At 48.1% G+C, this 18199-nt stretch overlaps 1 protein-coding gene across 7 annotated transcripts in view; it reads left to right on the top strand.

The window, feature by feature from the left end:
• The window catches only part of PRRC2B (proline-rich coiled-coil 2B), a 59789-nt gene that overhangs the window by 3560 nt on the left and 38030 nt on the right, over window positions 1-18199 (top strand). For 4 of the 7 annotated variants that reach the window (XM_012639743.1, XM_012639740.1, XM_012639741.1 and 1 more), the window contains exons 3-10: window positions 865-967; window positions 3984-4056; window positions 7962-8105; window positions 9966-10207; window positions 10668-10789; window positions 11250-11392; window positions 14929-15019; window positions 17399-17591. In XM_012639743.1, the coding sequence (XP_012495197.1) occupies window positions 865-967; window positions 3984-4056; window positions 7962-8105; window positions 9966-10207; window positions 10668-10789; window positions 11250-11392; window positions 14929-15019; window positions 17399-17591 (1111 nt within the window). Of the gene's footprint in view, window positions 1-864; window positions 968-1091; window positions 1241-3983; window positions 4057-7961; window positions 8106-9965; window positions 10208-10667; window positions 10790-11249; window positions 11393-14928; window positions 15020-17398; window positions 17592-18199 lie in introns of those variants that run through there. The other 3 variants (XM_012639745.1, XM_012639742.1, XM_012639746.1) reach the window with 3 other exon arrangements.

The following is an 18199-nucleotide window of genomic DNA, read 5'->3' as shown; positions in this document are numbered from 1 at the left end:
AAAAAAAAAAAAAAAAAACTTAAAAAAAAAAAAAAAATCTTTTGACCCAACATTTCCATTTCTAAGATCTTATGCTACTGAATTACAGAAAAAGTGTGCAAAGATATGTACAAAAAAATTCTTATTACAGCTTTATCTCTATTAGGGGGAAAAAAAACCAAACTGGAGATTGGTTAAATTATAGCCCATCAAGTTGTACTGTGTCGTCATCAAAAGACAGGTAGATCCATATGTGTTGTCATGAGAAGATGTTCAGAAACCTTAGTAAAAAAAATAAGCCAAGGACTTGTGTGTGTGTGGTGTTATCCTGCTTATGTTAAAAAATACTATATTAACATATGTATAGCAAAATCTGCTTGGAGTTTCTCTCTGGAGGATGAGATCGTGACGGATTCTGTGTTATATATTTATAAATTTATTTTTACTATGAGCATGCATGAGCCAAGAGAACGGTAAAAATCTGCTCGTGTTTCAAAGCAGTCAGCCTGTGAGTAAGTGTGGTGCGGAGTAAGGGGCGCAAGCCCCTTCCCTCTGGTGACTCAGTTTCCCTATTGGCAAACCCTCTATCATTTCCCTTGTTTACAATGAGCTTTCCATTTCTGCAGACAGACGGAGACTGCAAGAAGGCAGAGGCTGTCCTGTCTTGTGAAATGTCAGTGAATAGATCTCAGATATGGTTTAGTTTCTCATTAGTCTTTGCCAGTGTAAGAGTCTGCTGGGAAAAGTATTATTTTTATTGGTCGGAGGAGGCCTTGTTCCCAGTGAGCAAGCAGCTAAGCAGCGTGGCTCTTACAAACGCAGAGGGACCTGATCAGCATGCCCGTGCTGTGTCTGATCCCCACCGTGTGTCCTGCCTTTGTCTAGTTCCAGTGCGACGGCCTCTCAGCAGCCGGAGTCGCTGCCGCAGCCGGGTTTGCAGAAGTCTGTCTCCAATTTGCAGAAACCGACACAGTCAATCAGTCCGGAGGTAGGTGCTGGGGACCCTGTCCTGGCTGTTTCTTGGGCATTGTAGCCCCTGAACGTCCCTGTTGCTGGGGACTGGTAGGAGTTGCTGCTCAGCATTGTGGCTTTGCATGACCTGTTCATTCCAGAGGCAAACCTGATGAATGACTTTAGAAAATGAGCGTGGGAAATTGTTGTGGTCACTGATGAAGAAATTTAATCTGCAACTTCTGGAAAAAGACCCAGATACAGAACAGGACACAGACATCTACTTTGGTTCCTGTTGATTTACCTTGAGGTGAGGTCACTCAGGCTGGGCTGCAGGCTAGCTCAGGGTTTCCCCAGATGTGCTGCATGGAAACTGGTGTCATGAGAAGACAAAAAGTGTCAGGCCACAGAAAGGTACAATGGCCAGATGAGTCTGAAAAACAAAATTAAGCAAGCTCTTTCACTGCAGTACTTCTTGGTGCCTTTAATATACTAATGTGTACCGTGAATCTCTGAGAAGGAGACATGATGGACAGTATTTCCCAAATTTATTTATCCGTGGAAACCTTGCTTAACTGAATGTGTCTAAGGGCTGATGTCTCTCAGAACACACTTTGAGAAACACTGAGCTACCATCCTGTATTTGATGATACATTTAAAATATTTTTCTAAGCAGAAAGTCATGATTTAACCAAGCAAGAGCTTATAATACAGTCAGTCCATCAGAGTCTGGCTGCAGTTTATAGAGATCAGCAGGAGGATATATTAATACTTAGCTAGTAGCTAGAAATCTAGACGACAAGTCTATGAATTTTTCACAAGACAAAAAGAAATGCAGACATAGATACCTCGTATTCACCAGCTCTTCGAACAACAACCTAAACTATCGTATTTTGGGTTTCTTTTGCTACCTGGGCAGTATAAAGTCTGAAATGTCGTCCTCTCTCCACTCTAACCACTGGGGAAGTCTGTGGCTTTGCCAGGACACCCTCTCCCCGCCCAACACAGAATTATGCTTTTCAAATTAAAGGGATCCGTATTCATGTGGGACTGATACTCGTTGGTCTAAGTCCACTGGCATCTGCCAACCACTCAGAGCATATAGACTTGAGCTTCTGTTTCCCAGAATTTGAGACTGAGTGAGATTACGGAGCCAGGATTTTCCAGCCCTGGCTACATATACATCAGACTTGCCTCTGGAGCTGGTTACATGCACCCAGACCCCACCTCTGGAGACTGGGTCAGGTCCTGGATGTCTTTCCTGGCACCATCCAGTGCTCAGCTCTTCTTAGCTGCTCTCTGGTTTTTTCTCGTTATGCAGGGGGGTGGGGGGTGGGGTAAGAAGAAGAGACACCCAGTGTTTTATGTTTTGCTACTTCTAGAACATCTCATCAGAGGTATTACTGGAGTTTTGCTCTGGGGATGAAATTTGCCGGCAGCTGGGTGTGGTGGTGCCCACCTGTCCAGGAGGCTGTGGCGGGAGGATCCCTTGAGCTCAGGAGTTCCAGGCTGTAGTGAGCTATGATCACGCCACTGCATTCTAGCCCCTGCAACAGAGCAAGACCTTGTCTCTAAAAAACAAACAAATTGGCCAGGCACAGTGGCTGCTGCCAATAATCCTAGCACTTTGGGAGGCCAAGGTGGGAGGACCGCTCGAGGCCAGGAGTTTGAGACCAACCTGCCTCTTGGCAACATAATGAGACCCCATCTCTACAAGAACATTAAAAAATTAGCTTGGTGTGGGGGTACATGCCTGTAGTCCCAAGTACTGGGGAGGCTGAGGCAGGAGGATCACACGAGTCCAGGAGTTGGAGGTTACAGTGAGCTACTCTACTGCACACTCTAGCCTGGGGGATAGAGTGAGACCGTGTCTCTTCGAAAAAAAGAAAATAAAGAAAGAAACTTGCCAGCAACCCTAGTAATCCTTTCTTGGCCCTGTAGGCATTCTTTCTGTTTAGTGCCTTTGGGTGAGGGCAAGGGAGTCATCCCTGTGGCTCCCTTCTGTGGTCTAGCAGGGGGACCACCAGTGTCACGCGTTCAGGGCAGCTCTGATAAATGCATGGATTGCGGCATCTGATCATCTGCTTGCGTGTGCGCGGTGGTGGTGCTAAGGGGCGGACTGGGAAGGAAGCGGTGCTGGGAAAGGGGATTACTGAACTCGTGGCATTGGCTTTGTCGTGTGTATCTTCACCTTCGTTTGGAAGAGGAAGGCTGGTTACTAGTTGAATGTTGTTGGAAAAGACAGGTGAGCTCAGTGGTGGAGGACGCAAAGGGGCTCTGCACGCAGGTGGGCTGGGAGCAGGTCCTGGTCTCCTGCCACTCTAGCTGAGTGTCTACGTCAGTTGCTCCTTTCCGAGCCTCAGTCAAGATGTGACCAGAACCTTCCGAGGGTGTGGTGAGGATGCAATCAGGCTGGGTGAGCCTAGTGTAACCCCTGACCCTCGTGATCTTTCAGCAGAGCTTCCCTGGTGGGGCTGAGGCTGAGACGGGCAGGTCCAGCTTCGTGGAGGAGGAAGCCTGTCACGTGGGGAGCCGCGCCTTGTGGGATAGCCGTAGATGCAGAATGCGCTGCATCGCAGCTGTCCCTCCCCGTGAACGGATGGGCACGTTGGGTTTCCCGGGTTTGCCCTCCTCACTTAGCAGTGGCACATGGTTTTAGGGACACCTGTTGGAACTGGGGTTTGGCCTTTGTCTCTGGAACAAAATAAAGTAGCTGTGTGTGGGCATAAGAGGCAACCTAACAGAATGTTCCAGAGCACAGCATGGAGGTGGACGTGGGTCTGAGTCCTGGCTTTGCTGTTTAACAGTTGTGTGGCTTTGAGCTGGTCTCGTCCTGTGACCTGTTGCTCGTCTGTGAAGTGGGCCTGGCAGCTCCTCGCCGGGGACTGCCGCGCGGAGCGGGTGCTGCGCGGGGAGCTTGTGTTGTTAGCTGATGGGTCCGTGTGACGTTTCAGTCTGAGATGTGGCCTCTTCGCACCTTGTTCTAACGTGCTCGGTTATTGGACAGCAGACTTGCTAAACTGGCTCTCTTCTTGTTTTCTTCCTTCTTTCAGAATACAAATTCAGTGCCAGGTGGACCAAAGTCATGGGCACAGCTGAATGGAAAGCCAGTAGGACACGAAGGTGGTAAGTGTGTACGTGTGACTGTGGGTGGCTGGGAGGGGTGACCAGTGCCTTTGCCAGACTGTTCCGGTTGGGTCTAGGCGCGTAGAAGCTTTGTGGAGTCTCTTCCACAAAGGGTTAACTTTCCGTGGAGCCCTTCCCTTTGCCATGGAGGTGGAGGCGCCGGCTCTGCGGAGGATCTCAGCTCTTTGATTTCATGGAACGTTATTGCCGCAGCGTTTCTCTCTCGAAGTGTGCAGAGGAGACCAGGGTGCTGGCCCTGCGTTCTTTCGTTTGGCTGTGCCATTGATGGAATTAAACCTGCTCAGTGGTGTTGCCAGCCCCACCTACTTCCTCTCTCTTCGGACCACAAGAAGGAGGCATTGCGTGGTAGCTTTAGCTTCAGGCTTGCGGTTATAAAGAAGCCAGCCTTGGGGATTGAACTGCTTGCTTTGGGACCCAAAGCGTGCTGAGGGTTTTGTGGTATTTGTTACCCTTTGCCCCTGTCCTGGTGTCACCTCTCACACCATCCCTGCCAACCAAGGCTGCCCCAGACTTGGCCTTTTGTAGCTTACGTCAGAAAACCAGCTACACGTTCCCCCTTCCCTGCACCCCACCACCAGACTGCCCCGCCTGGGCGGACGTGCCCCGTCAGGGTGGAAATCCCTGAGGTCGAAGGCACTTTCCTCAGTCTCCAGCGGGAAACGACAAACCTGTCAACATCCCGAGTGGATTTCCACTCTAGCTTCTCCCTGGGCACCGGGGGCACAGTCTGAAGCTCATGACGTCACACTGGGCGGGGGCAGCTCAGCCCACATTGTAGGAGAACTTGAGTGACTCTCCTGTCTGGCAGTGAGGTGGAGGGTGGGGGCGTCATGTGCCCTTGTGGTGCTTGCAAGGGTCATTGAAGCTGTTCTATAAAAAGCGTCTGCGGCCTAGGCGTGGCGGCTACGCTTGTGATCCCAGCACTCTGGCAGGCCGATGGGGGAGGGCTGCTTGAGCTCAGGAGTCTGAGACCAGCCTGAGCAAGAGTGAGACCCTGTCTACAAAAAAAATAGAAAAATTAGCCAGGCATGGTGGCGCGTGCCTATAGTCCCAGCTCCTCGGGAGGCTGAGGCAGGAGGATTGCTTGAGCCCAGGAGTTGGAGGCTGCAGTGAGCTATGAGGATGCCATCACACTCTAGCCCAGACAACAGAACAAGACTTCCTTTCAAAAAAAGTGTTCACTAGACTCATAACTGGTTCTTTGGCTTTCTGTATCCTGTATTTCTGGAAGGTTAGAATTTTTTAAAAAGTGAGCAGAATGTATTAATTTTTATTTAAAAAGAACTACAAAGACTAAAATAACCAAACCGGTATGAATTGACATAACCCCTGTGGACTTAGCAGCTACACCACGAGGAAGTCACCTGTAAATTATACTCGCCCTCGTTTCAAGCGACCTGTGTACAAGGTTACTCACGGCAGCATCCTAGCAGCGAAAGACTGGAAGCGGTCACTGGAAGTGTCCATTAAAGCATGGTACTTTAATGAAGTACTAAAATAATTTGGCTGTAAAGAAAAAAGGAAAAGTGTTCTACTGATATGGCAAGTTTCCAGGATATATTCTTAAGTGAGAAGAAGAATATATACACGGTATGTTAGTATCTCAGCACTTGTGTAAAAAATGGGAGTGAGGAAAAATACACTTCTGAAAAACATTACATATGCATTTTTAAAAAAAATCGGAAGGAAATAGAAAACTACCAGTTTTTCTGAGGGAGTCAGAAGCACCCTGACACAAGGGTGACAGGAAGGCTTTAATTTATAACTTTTTATAGCTTTTCACTTTTGAAGCATGTAACTGTGTTACCTATCAAAAATGAAACTTGACGTGGACAATAGTTCTGCGCCGAGTGCAGTGGCTCACACTTTCAGCCCCAACACTCAAGAGGCTGAGGCAGGATCGCTTGAGCCAGGAGTCGAGGCTAGCCTGGGCAACCTGGCAAGTGCGCCCCTTATGAAAGAATCGTAAAACATAGTAAAAATTCTCCGTCAACATGTGAGACAGCTGAACCTAGGGGCCCAGAGAACACACATGCTGGGCCCAGGGTGCCCGGGTAAAAGTCGGCTTCAATTCCCCGTCTTCCGCTGGGCCACGTGTCTGTGGCACCGTCAGGGGTGTAGGGATTCTGAGGTGTTGCCCATAAATGTTTTATGACTCTGGAATTCGAAAGGACTGCTCCTGAATCGACAGACCCTCCCCACGCAGGAGGTGGTCTTTGGTCCGTTCCACTTGAGTCCCCTGCGGCAGACCCAGATGGCCGGAGGGTGTGGTTCGGGCAGAGGCTCTGGTCCAGCTGCTGCACCATCAGTGGTTCCATGTGTGGCCTTAGAAGCCCCCTGATTTTACTGCCTCAGTTTCTCATGGCAGAGGACAACGGTGGGTGAAGATAAAACATTGGAACCTTGGGGATATTGGTGTTTTGGTTTGAAATTTTGAGTTGTACTCTTTATCCTTTTTATTGGTGGATGATAAGTTTAATTCCTGACTGCTGAGGCAGAAAAATGGGATGGAACAGCAATAATTGGACATGCTGGGCTTTTTCTAATTTCAGATAATCTACCGTATTTTAAAAACGTGACTTTTCATATTTCGTTCTTGCCAGTGACCTTTTAACATAACGAAGCAGCTCTGTGAGTCAAAATCCCCCTCCACAGAGCAGCAAAGCCCCTTTGTGACGCTTGGAGACTGTCTCTTAGGTTAATCGTTGGTGAATGAAGTGTCCAGCTATCACCCTGATGGGTTTATTTGACCCTTTTCACTAAGCGGATGGCACGTGAATCGCTGCGCTGTGCATCTGCAGCCATCCCAGCTGTGTCTTCCTGGCAAAGCCGGCCTTAGTTACCAGGTCCATGAGTCAGCGGAGCTAAGAAATAATACCTGTGGAAAATTGGGGGTGAACTGGCTAGGGAAGAAGGCGTACCGCTGGGGGCCACTGTGGTGTGTGAGGTTACTGTTGATATTATTTAGGTAGGACCACTTCTGTGCTACATGTTCCAGATGAAAGGACCAGTTCCTACTCTGGACCTTAAAATGGAGCATTTATTGTCTGTTCATGTAAAAAATGATTGCAGAACCTCTGTGCTAAGTGCCATATATGATGGGAACAAGAGTAAGTAAAGGCTTCTTCTCTAAAGAAGTTTGTGATGTTGAAGAATGAAGGAAAGAGCAGAGAAACTGTTTCCAGGATTACAAGAGCAAAATATCTGGCCTTGCATGGCTTGAGGAACTTTGTAGAAAATGGTAAACCGAAACCATTCAAAGGCAGAGGAAGGACAGGTGAAGGAGGAGTGTGTAAACTGGGGGTGGGGGTGGAGGGGGTGGGGCGCGGGTATAGGAGCTCGGGCCTGTAATCCCAGCACTTTGGGAGGCTGAGACGGGAGGATCGCTTGAGCCCAGGAGTTGGAGGCTGCCGTGAGCTATCATAACGCCACTGCACACCAGCCTGGACAACAGAGCAAGCAACTGTCTCAAAAACCCCAGAAAACCTAGGCTGGGCGTCTTGGGGAGGTGGGTAGGTGAGGGAGGGAGGCACCTTCAGTTGGCTTTTCCTTCCCTGGGCTGGTTTTGCTGCAGGCCGTGGGTGTCTGCCGCCCCACCCAGGCAGTCAGAAGGACCTTCCTGACTCCTTCCGGGGCTGGGGCAAGATGTGGGCTGCAGCAGCTGTGATGTCCTACCCTGTGCCCTCTGTAACCACGTGCCGGGCCCCTGCGGGTCAGCTGGGGAGGGGCGTGGTGCTGTCGGCCATCACCGAGGCCCTCGGCGTGGCTCCTTGAGGAAGTGGCCGCCTCAGAGCAGCAGCGTGACTTTCAGCACGTGGAGCTGGGAACACAGACGACTGCCGATCCATCTCACTTGCCTCATGTCTTTCCGGTTTTCTTGACAGGTTTAAGGGGCTCAAGCCGACTGTTATCCTTCTCTCCCGAGGAATTTCCGACGCTGAAAGCAGCTGGAGGGCAGGACAAGGCTGGCAAAGAAAAGGGCGTCTTAGATCTGTCGTATGGGCCAGGACCAAGCCTCCGCCCTCAGAGTAAGTGGCCGCAAAGTCTGTCTTGGCACTCGCTGAGTGTAGAACATCCCCTTCTTCCTGCCCTCTTGGAAGGGTGCCCACACTGCTGGGGTCTCCGCCGCCAAGCTGGAACACATGGCTGTCGGCCCTTTCCCTGATCTGTGTGTGCGCTGTGGACTTAGCCAGGCTGTTCAGGGGCTCACTTCTGCCTTTCCAGTCCCTTGGGTTGGGCCAGGCCTGTCCCCTTCCCGCCTGTCGTCCAGTTGTTGATTTTGCAGTGCTGGGTGGTCCTGGCAAGGGTAGACAGAGGACCAGGCACTCGAGCCCCTGATTGGAGCTTGTTCCCAAACCTAGCTGAATCCCGTCAGAGTCATGTGAGGAGTTGGCGAAAGAGCCTGGTCCGCAGCCCTCCCCTCGTCCAACCAAATGAGAGTCTGTGCTTTTAACAGGCTGCCCTGGGGATCGTCCCAGAACCAGCCAGCCCTGGTCTCTGTTGTCCCCTCATCCAGTGTCTGGCCAGGGTTTGCAGGACCTTGTGGCACTACGTGCTGGGAATACTATTTTCTTAGAGGCGGTGGGTGGCTTGAGGTTAAGGTGGTGTCCAGGAATGTTCAGGAACAAGGTGTCCTGCCCGTCCTTGTCAGGGATTCCGAAGGGGCTCGTGTTTCCAGGGGCCTTGGTCTGGCCCTGAAATGTGAGAGGCTTTGTTTGCTTGTCGTGGTTCATCCTCACGGCCCTCCCTGTTCACATGAGAACTGACAATGTCGAGTACATTCAGGATTGCTGTGCAGCTCTGCCGTAAACAGAGCTGCCTTTCCCGTGGCCTACACAGGGCTATTTTGTTTGTTTGAAATACATAATCAGATTTTTCAGGACAAGAATTGTATCTTTCTGGGATTAATTAAGATGAGCTGCTTTGTAGGACTGTAAAAATTTTAAAACTCTAGATGAAGCTTCTAGCATCAGTTTCTTCTCCTCCTTGGAGAAGGCGAGAAAACAGGTGGCCAGAGGATGACCTTGGCTTGGCCAAGATCACGCAGCAACGGGCTTGGAGAGCTAGGGCCAGATGCCGTGTTCATGGCTCTCGTCCTGGTTCCCTTTCTCTTAAGGACCAGGTAACTTGAGGACCTAACAGGCTTCAGCTCCCAACCAAAAGTTGACTGAGATGAGAATTCTTTTGGCTCATCTGATCTCTTACTGGCCTATAGTAATTTCCACCGGATCTCACTACACTTGGCCATGGAAAGCGTCATTTAGAAAAGGCAGACAGGTCTGCAGGTTCCAGCCTGTGAGCGGCACGAGCGCCCCACTCCCTGACTGGAACGAGGGCAGCTCCGTTTTGTCTGTCTCAGGCACTGGGGGTCACTGTGTTGAAGGTGCCACTGCTAAACAGTCTGCAGACACTGTCAGGAATTCGCTATGGTTCTAACGGCAAGTCCAGTGCCGAGCATCCTGCTGATCCTGACGGGGCCGGGGCAGTGTTTGTTGAAGGAGTGACTCAGGGCTGTTTTCGTCAGGCCTGTCTGCTTTCTCTGGGCTGTGAGCTCTGTGGGTGTATGTGACTGCTGTGAATAGACGAGGCCACATCTCGTGCGCACTCGCCCCCCTCCGAGGAGGTCTCATCGTGCTTCTCTCCCCGTCGGCCTCCATCGGCGAGTTCATGCCATCGGCCAGGTGTCCACCCCAGCCTTCCCTGTCAGACACGACAGTTATTCGCTTTTGGGGTTTTTATTGTTTTTTTGTTTTTTTTTTTTTGGTGTTTTTTTTTTTTTTTTTTTTTTTTTTTTTGGTGAATGAGGGGGTCCCTTGACCTTCAGAACCTCATGCAATCCCTCCTCCCCCTCCTCTTTCCTCTCCCCTTTGCCCCCTTTCGATTTCCAGATGTGACAAGCTGGAGGGAGGGCGGTGGGCGAAACATAATTTCTGCCACGTCTCTGAGCGCCTCCCCAACTGAGCTGGGCAGCAGGAACTCGAGTGCGGGAGACGGAGCCCCCTCCTCGGCATGTACCAGCGATTCTAAGGACCCCTCTCTCCGCCCGGCTCAGCCTGTCCGAAAAGGGGCTTCACAGTTCATGGGGAATGTATACCACCCACCTACATACCATGATATGCTTCCTGCTTTTGTAAGTCTTCAGAGTGTACATTTTTTTTTCCCATGAAGTTGGATTGTTCACGTCCAGCAGAACCTAGTTCATGTGGTTGAAAGTCCACCTTGGATCCTCCCTCCTGATTCCACTCTTTGCCCTGATACCTCACTTTGGAGGTTTCCATTAGTTTTGCATTTTCTCTCCCCAGTTTTCAAATCTTAAGGGCCTCTGACTTCTTTCCCGGTAATGTGGATATTACTGTAGCCTTGATTCTTTGGAAAAAGGAGAGGCAGGTATTCCCTGATACAAGTCCCCAAATCTACTTCCTGACAGCAGGAAAGAAATGGGGGAGATGGTGGCAGGATTGATTAGGAAACCCCAAGACTTTCCTGTTTCTTTTTCCCATTTTCCACTTTCCAAAGCAAATTCTAATTCATGTGGAACCTGGAATTTAGGCCATTACCAGAAAATCCTGTTCATTGATGTTATATTTCAGATGTGTTCGCCACAGTCATCAGAGAACCAGGGTACAGTGGAACGAGGATCTTTCCCCCTTCCTCAGCTCCGCCTTGAACCCCGTGTTCCTTTTAGACAATTCCAGATGAATGACCAAGATGGGTAAGGCCATTGCATTACAGTCACGTGTATAGACATTTCTCCTGGTGGTGAAGCTGGTTAAGATAATGGGCTGATGTATGAAAGTGCTTTGTCTCCGGGAGACCACAGAGCCCTTAACAACCAACTCAGTACCCCAGGGCTCGCGGGGCAGCTGGGATTTGGAGCTGAGTGAGAGATTGAGTTATGACTTCAACCTCCTGGCAGAAGTTCTGGCATGTGCTTGCTGCTGCTGCCCTAAACATGAGCAGTGAGCATATAAAAACGCAGGATGAGGCAGAGCGTCTCTCTGGGATGTATTTGTTTGTTCATTACACCTTGCTTTTAAAAGGAAATGACATAAACATTAAATCAAACACACACCCTTGCGACGTAGAACTTTTTGGAAAAGTATTTGATTTTGCTTCCATCTGCGTACTGGACATGAGTCCATCATCATCTGCACTTTTCTTTTTCTCATTAGAAAAGAAAACAAGCTGGGGATGGCCCGTCCTCTGCGCCCACTGAGGCAGCTGGTGGAACGGGCGCCGCGGCCCACCATCATCAACGCGGAAAACCTGAAGGGCCTTGACGATCTGGACACGGATGCTGACGACGGCTGGGCAGGTGGGCTGTGGTGCTTGCCGGTGGGCGCGCTAGGAGGGCAGGAGGTGGGAGGCCAGGGAAGCAGCTGCGGTGGCCTGCGTTTGTCCTCGTCTTCAGTCGGACCACAGGTTACCTCCTGACCAAGCCCCTTCTTTTGGTCTTTGGTCTTGATCTTACAGTGTGTTAACTTCTTTTTCCCTGTAGTTTTAATGGCTAGAAAAGTCATGTTAACTTTTTAAAAAAACTGTTGATGGAAAATTTAAACAAAATAAAATAATCAGCTCCCAGCTACCCATCACCTAGCTTTAATAAGTACGAATGTTCTGCCATTCTCTCTTTTTTTGTTGTTTTTTTAAGAGGTGGGTCTCGCTATGTCATTATGTTGTCCAGGCCAGAGTACAGTAGCTGTTCACAGGTGTGATCATAACGCATTGCAGCCTGGAACTCCTGGGCAGCAATTCTCCCGCCTCGGCCTCCTGAGCAGCTGGGACCACAGCCGTGTGCCACTGCGCCCAGCTTGTTCTGCCGTTCTTATTTCTTTAACTCCACCCACTCCTCGCCCGCCAACCTGCTTATTTTCTTCTGTAATTCTTTTTGTTGTTTATTTTCCGGTAAATTTTAATTACATTGAAAGGCACACACCTTAATTGTACGATTTTGACAGACGGATACAGATGTGTCACGTACACCTGTGTTGAGATATAGCACATTCCCGAGTGGCACGCCTGACCGCCCAGGAGTATGCTGCTCTTCTGATTAATTTTACCATAGATGAGTTTTGCGTGTTATCGAACTTCGAATGAATGGAGTCAGTTTGTACTCTTGTATGATGTTTTTGGTAGTCATCAATGCCATATGTGTCAGTTGCTTAATTGTTGAGATATGTTCCATTGGGTCAATATACTATAATTTACTTATTATTCAAAAGTCCCATTATAAATAGTATTTTTACTTCTCTCAGGTAGATATCTAGAAGTGTTGGGTGAAAGGGCAGGGTGTGATTAGGTTCGCAGGAGCCATCCACCCTCCCTTGTGTCATGCCATTCCACATTCCCAGCGGCCGTGTGTGGGACTCTGACTACTCTACATCCTCATAACATTTGCGTGTTTGTCTTTTTAATTTTAGCCGTTCTAGTGGGTGTGTAGTGGTATCTCATTATGCTTTTAATTTGCATTTTGCTGATGACTAATGATGATAAACATGCTTTCATGTGCTGTTTGACTACTGGTACATTGTCCTCATTTAGTGTCTGTGCATTTTTTTTAATTGAGGATAGGATACCCGTCCTGGATATGCAAGTCCTTTGCAACTTATATTTTGCAAGTATGTTTTCCCATTGCATTCCTTGGGTATTCATTTTTTTTAACATTATGTTTTGACGAGCAGAAATTTTTAATTTTGAAGTTTAATTTATAAATTTGGGGTTTTTTATGGTTATTACTTTTGTGTCCTGTCTATAAAAATCTTTACCTCCCCTTGGTGGTAAAGTTATTCCCTGATATTTTATAGTTTAACTATTTTAGGTCTTTGATTCACATTGGATTAATTTTTGTATATGATATAAGTAGGAGTCGAGGTTAAATTTTTTTCTATATAGATATCCAGTTTTTCTGCATCAGTTGTTGAAAAGAGTTCCCTTTCCCTATTGAATTGCTTTGGCACCTTTGCCAAAAATCAATAGACCACAAGAGTGTTGGTCTATTTCTGGACGCTGTTTGTTCATCTTTATGCCGATACCACAGCGTAGTTTATAGTAAGTCTTAAATTTAGGTAGTGTAAGTTTTCCCACTTTCTTTTTCAAGATTGCTCGACTATTCTAAGTTCTTTGCATTTCCATATAAGTTTAGAATTAACCTGTTAGTGTTGACAAAGAACCTGCAGGCATTTTGGTTAGGAATTTGTTGATATTATTTATCTTGGAGAATATTCTCAGTGTGCTTGAAAAGAATATACACTCTACGTTTGTTGGGTATCATGTTTTGTCAATATCAGTTTAGTCAAGGTGGTTGATGGTGATATTCAGATCTTACATACTTAGTGATTAGTGTCTGGTCCTGTTAATTACTGAAAGTTAGGTATTAAGCTCTCTACTCTAATTATGGATTTATCTGTTTTTTCCTTTAATTCTGTTGGTTTCTGCTTCATTTATTTTGAAGCTGTTATTAGGCATACGTATGTGTAGTTTTTCCGTCTTCCTGGTATATCAGCCCTTTGTAATATTTCCACGTTCCTCTTACCTCTAGTAATGCTTGTTATCTTGTGGTCTCTTTTGTTCTGTGTTCATACCCATCACTCTGACTTTATTTATTGTTTTCATGGAACGTATTTTTCTGTTCTTTTCCTTTTAACCCATTTGTGTTCATATTTAAAGTGATTATTTAGGCCAGGCGCAGTGGCTCATGCCTGTAATCCAGTACTTTGGGAGGCCTAGGCAGGAGGATCACTTGAGAACCAGAAGTTCAAGACCAGCCTGAGCAACATAGCGAGACCCTGTCTCTACAAAAAATAGAAAAATTAGCCAGGCATTGTGGCACACACCTGTAGTCCCAGCTACTTAGGAGGCTGAGACAGGAGGATCACTTGAGCCTAGGAGTTTGAGGCTGCAGTGAGCTATGGTGATGGCACTGCATTCTAGCCCATGACAGAGCTAGATCCTGTCTCAAAAAAAAAAAAAAAAGGTGATTATCTGACAGACAGCATGTACTTGCAACTTGCTTTTCGTCTTACACCTAACTCTGACATTTAATTTGATTGGGTCTTTAATGTTACTTTTTTAAAAAAAAGAAAATATGGTTCACATAAATTTTCATGTGACATAAAGTTCACCCTTTTAAAGTCTACAAATTTGTGACAAGGTTTTGCGGCCATCACCACTGTCCAGTTCTAGATTGTTTCCGTCACCCAAAGAAACCTCGAACCTGTTAGCAGGCACTCTGTCCCCGCTGAGTCTTCTGGCAGCTGCTGACTTCTCTCTGTCACTGTGGATTTGCATTTTCGGGACAGACATTTCACGTAAATGGAATCCAGCAGTGTGGAGCCATTCATGTTTGACTTCTTCGCTTAGGATAATGTTTTCAAGGTTAATCATGTTGTAGCCTGTATCCATATTCCTTCTTCTGTATGGCCAAATAATATTCATCGTGGCTCTATAGATTTTGGTGACCCACCCCTCAGCTGATGGACACTCTGCCTCCCGAGCCTCCCGGGCCGGGCAGTGCCTGGGGCTAAATGGTAACTCACACAGCTCGCTGGTAAAGTTTCTGCACCTCAAGGGTAGACTCCTATCTGGTTTCTGCCTGCTTTACTGACTCTCTTGTGCCTTGAAATAGTAATACATTTTAAAAATATTTTGTCCAGATGTAAAAATTGTTATCTGCGGGAGGGCTAGTCCAACCAAGCCACTTGGCTCTTACCAGAGCCGGAACTGCCCTTGTCCTAGTGCAGGCAGCTGGCTGGTGTGACCCCGCTCCTGCCCTGGGGCAGCGTAATTTCCGACTGAAGGAGGGTCTGCCCCAGTACCCTGGGCACTGCTGACATTCTGTCCCTCCTGTTGTAGGCCTCCATGAAGAAGTGGACTATTCTGAGAAATTAAAGTTCAGTGATGATGAAGAGGAGGAAGAAGTTGTGAAGGATGGCAGGCCAAAGTGGTAAGGCTCCCCGTCCCTGCTCCAGCACCGTCCCAGTGTCTCCTGGCACCAGCGCCGTGTGAGCACGTTCATGCCTGTGGTGCTGCTACGTGGTCACCATGCGGAGTGCATTTCCTAGTTTCCATAGCAACCTCAGAGGGCCGATGTTGTTTCCATTTTGCAGTGGGGACGACAGCTACTGAGGATAGCTGTTGCAGAGTGGAGCCAAGGTTTGTACCAGGCATGCCTGAATCCTGTGCTCGGTGAACCTTGTAACCGTGTGCCGGTGTTGCCTGAGTGTGTTACGCAGCCCACTTCTTCCACAGATGTTCGTGGGTATCAGGCCCCAAAAGGCCTCTGTGGCCGAGCAAGTTTGGGAAACCACCCTGGGTTCCGCTTCCTTCTTTAGGCAAGATCTTGCAGTTCCTGAGCTGTGCTGGAGTGGTTCGGGAGGTGGGGGCAGCAGTGAGCAGGGCCTGCGCCACGTTGCCCAAGCTCGCCTGGCCACTTTTCTCTCTTTTTGGGATCACTTCATTGGACTAGTTTTACTCGGTGCACCTTGGGAAATTGCACTGTATCCTGGTCCTTCCAGTTTTTATTGTAGTAGCAGTAGCATTGGCTAGTACTTTCTGAATACTACCTGTGGTTGCACTTTTGTGAGTGCTAGCAAATGAGAATGCTTTTCCTTACGGCATTTCCTTTAGGGAGTTGTCCATTTCCTTCACACATTGATTAAAATGTGATTAATGCTTTATATTGTTAAGCTATTCATGCTCTCTTATGTTGCAGATATATTTTTGCCTATTTTCTTGTCAATAAGTGGATGTTTATACAGTCAAATCTGCAAGTCTATTTTTCGTTATTTCATCTTGCACTTCAAAGCCCCTGCGGTGTCCCTCTCCCGAAAGGAGCTGGCGACAATCTATCATCTTTCTTTGATGATACACAAAACATGAGCTAGTGGAGGCTTCCGTAATTTATTTTCGTGCTTTTTAATTTTATCCAAAGCTTTGGATGTAGCTGAGACATCTACAGGTCAGTTATTGGAACACTAAGCTCGGAAGGAGATGTGACCAAGCATTTAAATCAAAGGTAGAGACATAAAATCTTACAGGCTTATTGGAGCAGTAGGACACTTTGTTCCTTGTCTCTTTCAGGGAATGTGAATTGAATATTCAGTTGAAAATTAGACATGGGTTTTGGGCCCAGCTTTGTTACCGGCCATGACCAAGGACACCTCCCATTCAGAATGCCCAAACTACTTCCTCCCGAAACGAGCTCTTTTTCTGATGTTCTCTGAGCCAATTGATGACACCCAACTCCCAAAAATTCACTACAAGCTTCCAAGTCTTTTTTGACATCTTCTTTATTTCCTCATGCCTGATTGGCTCTTGAAACTTCCTCTGGCTCCGTTCCCTCCTGTTCATTGTCCCTGGGACCACTGGGACCAGCATCCATCTCTTCTGGACCATCCAGGGGCCTGCCAGTTCATCCCTTTCCTTCCATCCTAACCTCCTATGGCCCGGCCTTCACACTCTGCTATAGTCATCTTCTAAAAACACAGATCTTCTGATGGGCCAGAAGCTTTTGTGTGGTCTCTGTTTCTCGCAAAGTCAAGTTGCTAGCAGTGGTCACTCTTTCTGTCCTCCCCTAATCCACCTTACCTGCCTCGTCTTCCCTCCACCTCCACATATGTGTGTGTGCATGGACACACGCAGACACGCATGGCAGCACACCCGACCCTCGCTTTTCTCTGATCTTCTGCCAGCTGTACTGGGCACTTGTAAATGCACACCTGTGTCTTGCCCGCATCTGTGCCCCACTACAGCATGTTGGGTGAGCTCGGCGCAGACTCCCTTCTTGTCGAGCCTTCCCTAACTCTGCCTTGGGGCTTGTCTTTTCCTTTCCCACACTGTGTGCTTTGCTTTGCTCCTCTTCCTCTTTCTGTTACGGTGCTAGTCAGTGGTCGTCTTCTGTTCTTTTGAGCAGTGTTTACTGAACACCTTCTGGGCAGAGCACAGGAGGGAGCTGTTGTGTAAGGAGAGGGACACGTGTCTGGAAGTCCTGGTTCAACTCTGTGAGCTCCGCCCTGCGAGAGTAGTTCCCTTAACCTCTGAGACTTAGTTACTGACTCTAAAATGAGGGGGTAATGAGGACTTTTTTGTAGTCAATGAAATAACAGTGTGGCACATCCCTCCTGGGGCTTTGTGTAAAAGATTGCCTTGATAAATGTTCGTGCTGAATTTTGGAGTTCACACATAAGAGACGGGGCCTCTATTCTGATGAAGGAAATTGGTATATGAGCAGCTTGACTTTAGAGTTCCCAAAGGCCTCTGATTGGTGAGATCGGACATGCTTGGACTGACTTGGAAAACCTAACAGAAAGTGCATTTGTCCTAGGAACAGTTGGGACCCCAGAAGGCAGCGGCAGTTGTCGATGAGCTCCGCAGACAGTGCTGATGCCAAACGTACTCAAGAGGAAGGAAAGGACTGGGCGGATGCAGTGGGCATGTCTCGTGTCGTCCGAAAGGTGCCAGAGCCTCAGCCACCTCCCAGGAAGCTTCATGGCTGGGCGTCGGGCCCCGACTACCAGGTACCGTGGGCGGCGAGAGTTCTGCGCCTGGCTGATGAGCTGGCACACACACTCTTTCCAGAGTCATTTGACCAGAGATCCAAGACAAAGAGTACAACGGTCCTTTAGTTTTCCGTCGTGCGCATTTGTACCTCACCGAGTTCAGTGGCTATATTTCTGAAAAGCCCTAGGTAGGCATTTCTTTTTTTAATCAAAAAAATTTTGCAACAACCACAAAGTTATAGAAAAATTGGGAGTACAATACAAAGAATATTTTTTTCTGAACCGATCAAAGATCAAATTGCTAACCTGAGCAGGCCCTCTTACTGCAGAGCACTGTGGTGTCTGTGTTCTGCTGAAGCAGTGGCATTCGTTCCATCCAGATAACCGTGGTCCCACCCAGGAAGTTAGCGTTAGCCCGTCACTGCCATCTAATCCTCAGACCCCACCCTACTTTCAGCGTCCTCACGTGAAAGAAGCCAGTTTAGAATCCCACGCTGCCTTTAGCGGTCACGTCCCTTTCTCCTCCTCCAGCCGGGATCACTTCCTCAGCCTTTCCTCTGCTTCTGTGGAGCCCCCACATTGGGTTTGTCTGGTGCTCGCTCCTGATGAGGCCCACGGTCTGTGTC

This window comes from Propithecus coquereli, unplaced genomic scaffold (genome assembly GCF_000956105.1).
Source record: "Propithecus coquereli isolate 6110/MARCELLA unplaced genomic scaffold, Pcoq_1.0 Scaffold142, whole genome shotgun sequence".
NCBI classification, from domain to species: Eukaryota; Metazoa; Chordata; class Mammalia; order Primates; family Indriidae; genus Propithecus; species Propithecus coquereli.
Note: the sequence above shows the minus strand (reverse complement) of the source record. Positions and strands in the feature narration are given on the sequence as shown.